This window comes from Poecilia latipinna, unplaced genomic scaffold, assembly GCF_001443285.1.
Source record: "Poecilia latipinna isolate Pla-1442-1.1 unplaced genomic scaffold, P_latipinna-1.0 Scaffold585, whole genome shotgun sequence".
In the NCBI taxonomy this organism is placed as follows: Eukaryota; Metazoa; Chordata; class Actinopteri; order Cyprinodontiformes; family Poeciliidae; genus Poecilia; species Poecilia latipinna.
The window spans coordinates 72,883-83,839 of NW_015113201.1; the positions used below are offsets into that span (position 1 = coordinate 72,883).

General features: G+C 40.4%; 1 protein-coding gene across 3 annotated transcripts in view; it reads left to right on the forward strand.

Moving 5' to 3' along the window:
- Positions 1–6,054: 6,054 nt before the first annotated feature.
- cttnbp2 (cortactin binding protein 2) overlaps positions 6,055–10,957 on the forward strand; it is an 85,469-nt gene continuing 80,566 nt past the window's right edge. For 2 of the 3 annotated variants that reach the window (XM_015042305.1, XM_015042306.1), the window contains exon 1: positions 6,056–6,380. In XM_015042305.1, coding sequence (XP_014897791.1) covers positions 6,300–6,380 — 81 coding nt within the window. In that variant the 5' untranslated portion in view covers positions 6,056–6,299. Of the gene's footprint in view, positions 6,381–10,957 lie in introns of all 3 variants that reach the window. The other variant, XM_015042304.1, reaches the window with a different exon arrangement.

Genomic DNA, 10,957 nt, shown 5'->3' on the forward strand with positions numbered 1-10,957 from the left:
GGAACAATTCACAGCCGGGAGGAAGATCAATGCCTCCAAATCCGAGGTCCTGGTTTTGAGCCAGAGAAGGGTTGAGTTCCTTCTCTGTGTCAAGATGTGAGGTGTTCTGGGTACCATGACGAGACCCAGAGGAAGACCCAGGACACGCTGGATGGGGTATGGGAACGCCCTGGGATTCCACCACAGGACCTGGAACAAGTGGCAGGGGACAGGGAAGTCTGGGCCTCCTTACCCTGTCCTGGATCAGCGGAAGACAGAGGTTAGAAAGACTAATCCTTTTTCTTGCTAACATCATGTTCTTTTGAGGTACTCTGTCTTGAGAACCAGCAGAGAAGACCCCAAAAGAAACTTGGAAGTAACAATTTAAAAAGAAATGCACCTTTCCCCCCAAACACCCTCAAAAAAATCAAAAACCATCACCTAGATGTACTGTGTTTTTTGCACATTCAGGCACTTTCCTCTTAGTATACTCATCGTGAGAACAGGCAGCCTGTTTTCAAGGCAATGCCTCTCATATCACCAACTACACAAATGTATGTTCACAAGTGTGTAAATATACGATGGTATATATCGTATAGTAGGAGATTCAGGGGGATGCAGGTGTTAATGCTGTACTTTACAGGTTGGTAACGTGGTGGTGTTAAAAGTCATCGTGGTCCTGGTGGTGGGCTTCACTTGCTGGGCAGAGGAGCAGAAGGTGAGGAGCCATCAGGATAACATTTAAATGACAATACTCAGTAACAATATGCTTTTCTAATTCAATACCACTATTTTTACAGTGTGTACGTCCTGATTTGTCTTGTACATCTTCAATGATGTGATGAGTTAAAAATGAATAAAACAGGGAGACGATGAGGTAGTATGTAGATTGTAATAAACTTTGATGGGTTTGTATGAACCTGAAAATCCAGTTTGAATGTTTTGAAATTATCTTCCAGTAGTTAAAAGAACCCACATAGACTTATTCAAAATGAATTGATCTAACGCTATTATAATCTGTTTGTAGTTGAAACAGATTATTTTTGATTGATTATTACAATCAACTATTATTGATTGTAATAATAATTTATTACAATCAAATTATTATTTGATTGTAATAATTTCTGTATGTCTAGAAATGAGTTAGAGCTGTTTGTTTGGCAAAGTGCCTTTAAGTCACACTTTTTATAAATTAAAACTAAACAAATAGAATTTACCCATAAATATGTTGTGAAGCAAAAAACATTGAGCTACTTAAAACATTGAGCTACTTTAATACCATACCAATTTTAGAAACTTTTACAGCTGAATATAAATGTACACATGACATCTTTTTGGTCAGTCAGAAGTTATGTAAGTGTAATCTGAACTAGTTCTGCAATACGACTTTCTTTTGCTGTAAATTTGCCCTTACTGTAGTCTCTTGTCCTAATATTTTTGTTTTTTTTCCTTCCTGCTCTCTGACCAGGAGCTGTCTGTCTCTGAGCTCCTGTGGAGAGCCAACAAGGATGTTGGTGAGAATCTGAAAACAATCAGTTCAGCTAACATGTGGTTAGAAAAGATCCAACGGTCTGGATTATTTTTCTCCTTTTCTCTTACTTTTACTGCTGTCTAACTGACCAAGATTTCATTAAAACATTTTAAATAACAGGCAGTTTTGTAGCTCTGGTTCTGTTTCTTTCCCTCCCTTTATGTTTGTGATCATCTATCTTCAGATAAGGCAGCCTTAGAGCATCTCTCTATTTGTAGAAAATGATGTTCTGTATCATTGGTCAGTAGAAAATTAATCCATTTGGTAACACTTTATTTGAAGGGGGGGTGAATAAGACTGTCATAACACTGTCATAAACATGACATAACACATGTCATGAACATGAATTAGCCTTCATGAATATTTATGACTGTTGTCATAAAGAGTCATTCGGTAAATTACGACATTTTTAATACAAAGTTGACATTATTCAAAATGTCTTTGTTATGACAACTTGACATGAACCAAGAAATCATTACTGTTTAAATTTTACCTTTAATAACATAGTTACCTAATTTTTAAAGTGCAATCAGTAATACTTTTATAACAAATTTATATCAGTAATGATTTCTTTCTTCAATGACCCAAAGTCTTTTCAAATGAAAGTAATGTTTACCTTTTATTTGGATATCAAGCTCCCAGACAGTGGAGAAGTAGAGTGTTAATGTTGCTTGAAGCCTGGTGTGAAGCTTCCTCAGTCAGTGATGGTTTGGGGTTCCAAGTGCATGAAAGAGTTGGAAGTGGAGAGAGTAGTCTTGAAATCAAAAAGTTGTAGGTACTGGTTCCAGCTTCCTCCAGTCATCGGTGGATACGGATACGGATCCTGGATACGGACGATGGTGGAGTCGGTGCTGGAGTTCACCACACTTCACCAGCCTTACCTCCTGTAGGTGGTCAGAGGGCTTTTTGAGATGTACATTTGTTGTGAATCTAAACCATATATGAACTGAGATATGTTTTTCCAATCGTCCAGTTCTGCTGATCCTGTGTGAACTGTAGTCTCCGTTGTTGGCAGACAGGAGTTGCATCTGGTGAGCATCTGGCTGCTGTAGTCCATTTACTTCAGGGTCTGTCTGTCTGTCTGTCTGTGAAGGGAGGCCCAGACTTCCCTCTCCCCATCCATTTGTTCCAGCTCCTCCAGGGGAATCCCAAGGCCAGCTGAGAAACATAGTCCCTCCAGCGTGTCTCTCTCATCGTAATCATAATCATTTGCTAGAATTATATTGATTTAAAAGGTCTTAATGTTATTTCTCTCCTCCTGAATCCAGTGTCTAATGCAACAACTTTCACACTTGTTCCAGTTGACTATTGGATGCAATATTTCAGTGAACTCAGCTGATAATAGGTTAATTATTAGAAAAATACCTTAAGGTTGTTGCTGCACATCTTGACTTTTTGGCTCTGCTACATAAACCTTTATGACACTTCTAATTCTCTTCCTTTGGATTGTTTCTGGAATGAGTTCTTCATCCTTAGTTTAGAAGAAAGATTAACCTTTCACTATTTAGCTCAAGCACCTGCTTCACTCGTCTCTGAATCACGGGCCAGTGATTCAACAGAGGAACAGTGTGAGGCAGGAACTTTAGGACCAACTGAGGAGGAGAGCAGGGAGAGCTAAGGCGGACAAGGCGACAGAGACAGGACACTGACTTCGGATCTGCACAGAACAGAGCTGAATACGGCTCTGGCGGCTCCTGAAGACCAATCAGAGATGTTGCCCACATCCCGTTTTCCCTCCTCCATCTTCCTTCCACTTCCCCTCTCTCTGTCACTATCTAAGCATCCCTTGTCCTCGTGTTTGAAGCTGGAGCCAGGATCCAGGGCTCTTTGCCTCACTCTTTATGCTTCCTTTCCTGTCGGCCTGCTGGTTAAGCAGAGCTAAAGAGAACCAGCACACAAGGCATCAGTGATTGGTCGGCCCCGGCTGCCCTCTCAAACTACTTCATCCTTCTCCACAGAAAGAGAGTCATTGTGCCGGGTGTTTGCTCCAACAGCGAGGGAGCTAATTTGAGCCAAGTACTCCCACAAGATTAAACGGAGGGGAGGGGGTCCGGCTGAAAGAAGGGTTCCTGAGGGAGCGCTTTAGCCCCATCCGTCAGTGTCTGTCCATTCGTTTGCAGTTACATCATTTTCACCATATCCTCCGGTTGGGGTGATCATTTCAGCTCAACCAGCTGCAAAAAACATACTAATCCAATCACTGGACTATCTGGATGTGCTTTGTAGGTCAGAAAGACTGTGAGGCTGTTTGCTTGTCCAACCCCACAGATGATCATTTACAGATAGCAGAGCTAGAAGAATTCATAGAGACAAAATGTAATGAGGTCAAATATAGTCTTCACTAGCTGCATTTACATGACAAATGAGGGCAAATTTTTGTCAATATTCCCACTAATATTGAAAAAACCTCAACTATATAATTATGGTGTTTCCATTAGACAAGAAATGAAATGTAAAAAAAAAATCACATGTGAATAATAAAACATGCCGTGCCATGATCCTCCACCTACTTCCTGTTGTCGTCTTCTTCTTCATGGTTTGTGCCAGCGGCAACATCCGGTTGTTGATCACGACTCGTGATGCGAAAAAGTGTTTCCATTTTCCCCACACAGACATTCAGCCCTTCATGTCATGGAAAGACGGTCGTCCCTCTTAATACAAGAGAAAAACTCTGGTTATTAAGAACAGTGATTATCAGTGAATCACTAGTCGACTGATGAGATCAGTCAACTTTAGCTTAACTCATTAATTGATAACTTTCATCCCTAGTCCAAGGTGAACCTTACCTCTTGCCCACTGACCACTGGACACACCCCACTGCCTGACCCTGCAAGGATAAGCTGGTGTAGTAGCTTATATACACATACCATTTTTTAATAAAATGTAAATAAAAGGCAGCTAGGTTTCTCCCTGCTGTCGGTAAACTCTGTTCTGTTCAACAGTAAATGAAAGCTGTGCACGGAATAAAACTCCAAGGACAAACTCTGTCCTCTTTATGCAGAAAAAGGTTTGGAACATATCCCGTCTAACAGCAGAGCTGGCTAATTGCAGTGTGTATGTTTGAACATTTCATACTGACACACACCAGCTCTCTTTTTAAAAGTAACAATAAGAAACAGACTGATCCTATCAAATCCTACAGAATATGCTAAGTGTGAAGAGCCAACTCTGTGTCTGTTGTTAACTGTGTCACAGCCAGCGGCCTGACTCCTAAACAGAGAAACAGACTGAGACCAGAACAACGTTTGTAGCAGAAACAATACAGATGAATATATTATATGTGCTCCAACATTTCTCTGAGCACCATAAAGGTAAGTACCAACCAATAAAACAGTATAAATGTTATATTTGTTTATGAAGATCGGTTTGTCAGCTGACATTTTATCAGCATTTCAGATCCATTCATTCAACATAAAATAGAAGAAAATAATGTAGGACAAGCATAATTTATTCAGGAAGAGTACACACACACTCCTATTGTTGGGGATCCATCTTTATAAGACGAAAATAATCGGAACACTCAGACTGAATACATAGAAACATTTTTTCTTTTTAAGAATTATGGCCGACTTTCTTTTTCCATGACTGCTGACTAAATGTCACGCTTCCTTTCAGAGGAGGATAGATTACCTGTGCATGGCAGCTCCATCTCTGCAGACCTGCCACAGATTCAGACACCAGTTTAAGATCTGACACACAAGACGGTATAAAAACAATAACTGTGCAGAGGGGACTGGGATTCCCTGCTGAAAATCCCCAGTGGATTATGAAAAACACACTCTGACAGCCTAGTGTTTGCTCTCATTCAGTGTGTGTGTGTGTGAGAGAGAGATCAAAGAGGCACACTCTTTAAAAGCTCAGAACGCTTATTTTTAATATTCTGGAAAAACAGCCTACAATGTTACCCACACTAAGTCAACACAGAGCTCCTCATATTCACAAAATTTGTTTGTGGTTGTTTGGAAGCAATAATACATCTTTGAATGCTATAAAAAATGTATTCACCTCCTTGGATGGCTTCCCCTTTGTACTGTTTTAACAAATCAATCATGATTAACAAAATTGGGCTTTTTTGACAAAGAAAATAGCAAAAAAAACCTTTAAAATCAAAGTAAAAACTGATTTCTACAAATAATGACAACTAAATATAAATATTTAACATTTTGCAAACTGACTGACTCACCTAATTTAACAGAGGGCCAGCCAACTGGTGACAGTCTCACAATGAGAGGGTGGAAGGTCAGCTGAGTGGAGAGTGTGTCTCTCAATCTATCTATCTATCTATCTATCTATCTATCTATCTATCTATCTATCTATCTATCTATCTATCTATCTATCTATCTATCTATCTCTCTCTCTCTCTCTCTCTCTCTATATATATATATATATATATATATATATATATATATATATATATATATATATATATATATATATATATATATATAAAAGAGTTTCAGCTGCAGCTGTGAAGGAGCCATCCAGCCAGCCAGAAGGTCCCCTTTTTTCAGTAGGTAGCACACCAGGTCCCCGCATCTGGAATTGACGCGTCTGTCGGCCCCCGCCTACAGGACTGCTCGCTCGCCCGCCTCCTCTCAGCTGCAGTAGCCTAAACACTCAGTCGTGTGCTCCTGGATGTTGGCAGAACTGTCGCTTTCTATTCAATTGGTCAGATTCCGTCTCTCTTTCTTTTCAATGACCGTTCGGGGCGTGCTTTGCACTCAGTAGCGCAATAGTTAATGTGTGTGCCGGATGCACCCTCACTCCAGCAGACCGCTACAGTACGAAGATGGCGTCGGAGGGAGCCAGCGGAGAGCAGCCTCCTCCGGTACAAACACTGGTCGCTGCCGCGCCGGGAGGTATCGACACGGTAAGACGCGTGTATGGAGGCAAGCTATCCATAGACGCTGCATCTTATTTTTTAAAAATATTTATTTCAGTGTGGAGCCGTGGCTGTCATGAGGAAAAGACGGTGAAACGTGCTGCGCATCTATTTCTCTAAAAGGCTCTGGAAGCAACAGCGGTGGGCAGCGCGAGGCACTCGGCTGTCTCTGGAGAAAACACGAGCCTCGTCCCCGTTTGAGCCGCAATATTAGCCTAATTTGTCCTTAGCAGACCTCAGTAATGCCATATATTGCCTTTTGTTGCACTAGTAAGTTGCTTTGTTCACCTAGCACGGCCTCTCTCAGCGCTCATCTCGTAGTTGTTATGTTATCCCGTGTTTTCCAGCTCCCGATGAAAGGAAAAGTGGCGCTGGTTGTACAGGTTGTGACTCATTCTGTAGTAGCTACACAGTACCCAGGGCATACACTGCGACTCCATTCCTACTACGAGATTTGTTTTCTCTATTTGGTGCAAAAACATAATATTTTGGTTTCACCATTAATTTTTATCTAAAGTCTAAGAGGGGTTCTGTTAAATGAAATTAGGTGCTTTGTGTGAGTGTTTAACTAGAGATGCCTGTGTTATCAGATTAGTTTTGGCATAATTTATCATTATCTATAAAACTCAGCGTCATGGCTAGTTTTTTTATCCATCCATCCATCCATCCATCCATCCATCCATCCATCCATATATTATGTTTTGTTCTCTCTTTGATTTTCTGAGTTACCAGTCGGAAAAACAACAAACCTCCCCCCGAAGTCGGAATTCCGACTGGGAAACTCAGAGCGCACCTAGAGCAGTCTCAGGTTTCTGCTGTGCTTGATTAGCCTCGGACTTCTGAGCTGGCAGTGACGTCACGCCCCAGTTGAGAGTGCTTTGGTTTTAAGTCACAAGAGGGTGGGATTTGCTACTTTGCTAATTGCTATTACCAATACCAGTTTCTGCGTATCCGTTCAGACAAAAAAGGAATATTTTTACACAAAAATGGGTATGTTACAGCGCTTCTTTAATGAACGATAAACCATCAGAAATCCTTTGCCTATAGTTTATACAGCAGCTTTTACTTCTATATGTGCAACCATATTGGACACTGTTGATCTGTGAGCTCTGAGTGTTTAAGAGGGCATCCTTGCTGTTTGTCCCAGTTTTAGAAAGTACAGTTTCCAAGTACAACCAGAACGCATCACCATCATAGACTTCTATGCATGTAGAGCTTGGTAATAAATGATCTATTATCCCTTCTGACGGCTTTACAGTAAACCAGGAGCTCTGTTTTTTATGTTGTTGATTAAATGCATGAAATACATAGAAATACATTAACAGCTTGCAATGCTGTTTGCAATCAGTAAGTCAGCACCAAAACAATTAGCAGATTAAACATCAACTCTCATCTGGCATCTTTCCCATATTTCATTTTTGAAACAAGATTTGCTATATGTTATATCTGCCATTATATCTATCTCCCAAGTGGAGTCTGGCTGCAGAATTGACAATGGAGGGTGTGTGTTCTGTCATCTGCATTTTTCTGAATTTCGAGCAGCCAGACAGGAACAGCTCCTTGGTAGAGGAGTCATTTTTACAAGCATGTGCACCAATGAATATAACCGAAGGAATATTTACTGCAAAACATTACACATACCTGTGAAAACATCTAAAGTAACATTAATATGGGGTTAAATTTTGTTGTAAAAGCCTTGTGTAGACTGCTCTTGTGCATCCACTTGTTGAAAACAGTCAAGCTTCCTCACTACAGCAATGTCTACTGTTTAAAAAGAGCTTCAGGGAAAGTCGGCTGGCTGTATCTTCTGTATAAAAACTAAAGTAATGGCAATGCCATGACGGAATTTCAAATAAATCTAGGTAAAAAAATGACCTGAAGACAACTGATTAAAGTCTTTTTAAAGTTAATGTCTAATTTGGATCTACATCTCTGTTTATTTGTCTGATTTTTGTCATCCTCTTCTTTAAAGGTGTTAACTTGTGTTGTGCATGATTACCACATAAAAGGGTGTTTATGTAACTTCAGGAAAAATTGACTTCTATAAAATGTAAGGCAGCAGTTTTTGAATAGGACTGGAATGTCTAGATTTTATTATTAAAGGTCTTTTATGATGAGTGGAGAAATTCCAGCTGATCAATATAAAAGAGAGATTTGGTTGATTCATTTTTAAGAGGATATTTAAGGGAAGAAACATGAAAAGAGTGAAGTCAGAGAGAAGTTATTTGGGAAACTGAAAGCTGTGTGAGTCCAGACTAGGGACAAACTCTGGCTCCGGCATGTACCGAGGTTCAACCCCATCACAGTCCATCCTGAAATCTGTCCAAAGTCGCTTGTTCGCCATTGTCTTTAGGAATTCCAGCTGATCAACATGATTCTTACGCTTCCCGTGAAACCTTAGACAAAATACACAAAGTGGAATGTGTTGCCTTTTAGTTCAGTTTTCAGAAACTACATTTTTAAGAAAACCTGGAACTGTATTTTTAATTTTTTTTCAATCACACTTGTCAATAAAAGAAAAATGCGTGCATAGCGTTTGTAAGAAAAGCTTTGTTTTCTCTCTAAAGGGTTCGGTTTCACATGTTTGCTGGCACCTAGTTGTGATTTCTCACAGCAGGTTGCAGCTGTGCTCTGGCAGTGGCTCAGCTCCCGCTCTGCAAACTGATCACTGTCGCTCCAACCAGGAGCATCTTCGTTCAGGGCCGAAGAGTCTGTCGCTTCTTTAGCCATGAACGGGGCTGTCAGTAACTTTTTTGCCGCTTGCTTTCTTTCAGCGCTGGTTGGACTTTAGTGACAGAGTAGCGCCTCTGTGGAAGTTCCTCAGAGGATCTCGGCAGGTGGAAATAGGCTCCAACAGAACGGTTGTGGGCCCTGAGGCCGGTTGGAGGGGCGAGAAGGGGAGGTGGGGGAGGTGTGGGTTGGACTGGTGAGCTGAGAAGAGCTGGGGGGGTCAGTGCAGGAGAAGGGGGTGGAGGAGGACATGTCCACCAGACACCTTTCTAAATTGGTATAATTTCAGTGACTCAGCGGACATAGTTAGGAGTTCCGTGTCACCTAGCCGTCCACCCTAACTTCTCCTCTAACACCCACTGAGCGCCCTCACAACAACCTGGAAGCCACCGCATGGAGGCGAACAGGTGTTCAGAGTTAGGGAGAAGGGCCGTTTGCCTCTGGGCCTTCTCCAGATTTCAGCCGGCAAAAGGGGGGATTCCGCCTCAACGCTGTACACCTCCCACCTCCCCACCGCTTCAGCAGACTACCTCCACCCCCCGCCCCACCTCCACCGAGCACCATGCCTGCTGAAGTTAAATAAAGCTCTGTGCTCTTTGCTCACCCCCGTCAAACTGTCTCTTGTCAGCCTAAGGTGGGGGAAGTTTCCTGACTGCGGACTCTGAAGCACCCTTGCTGAAGGGTCAGAGGTTGCTTCTATTCGTTTACAAAAACTTTTTTTTTTTTTTTTTTTGCATGGTATTGTGTCTGTGTGTAGTCAATTGTGTTGAATTCCTTTTCTCTCCCTGAGAGGCTTGGATGTGTTTTTTTTTAACCTTTTGCTGCAACCAACAAAATGTTAAAAATCTAAAGGTCTGGTTTAGATTTTTGATCAGAGATGCACAGGTCGGAGTTTTGTTGCCAATTTTTGACCATCAATATTTAAGGTTTGACTTTCTGATACAATTTTTCTTTCTGAACTATACTATAGAAAATATATATAAGCAGCAGTACCATTTTACAATAACAGTCCTCTTATAAATGTTTAATAAATAGTTAATAGATGGGTTATTAATTTGTAAACACTTTTGATAATTATTAATGGGCTTATCATGCATTATTTAAGAGTGAGAAAGGGACAAATCTGACTAGTTTTTTGCCAAGTAGTGAGCCAGATCTCTTCTGTATAATTCAACCAAAGCTACAAAATTAAACATTTCAGACTAAGTCACTGCCTTGTAGTAGGTAGCTTCACAACTTTACTTTAAAGCTCCTTTTAATAGTTGTGGATGTATATATGTGGATGTGGATGATATATTGGAATGATTAAGTGAATGATAAAATATTATATGCTAAAGAATTATGGTTACACATGCTCATTGTACTTAGATGGTAGAAATTCAGTCTAAAATGTTTGATTTAGAAACTTTACATGAAATATGTAAACAGCTTTGACTCACAATTTGGTAAGAAGCTGATCAGTTTGGTCTCTCTCCTGTCCTTATTAATACTCGATAAACACTTATTAATTATCTAGTTTATTATAATGTATGAAGCATCTAAGCATTTTGTGCGTAGGAGAGCAGTTGCTGTAAAACAGACTTTTACTGTTATTTCAAAACAAAGACATTTCTGTGTACAGTTCAACAATAAGCAACCAGTCTGCAGAGATTCACATTATAACTTTGCAACTCCTTTAGGAGACATTGAAAATATTGGATTTTAAAAGGCTAACAAAATGGATCTTTTTTCCTAGTAATTGTCGAAAGTGATGGGTTGAACAATTTTGCTGATCTAATTTTAATTCAACAATGAAATGTAACAAGCTCACCATAGAAAAATAAAAATGTTCTGCC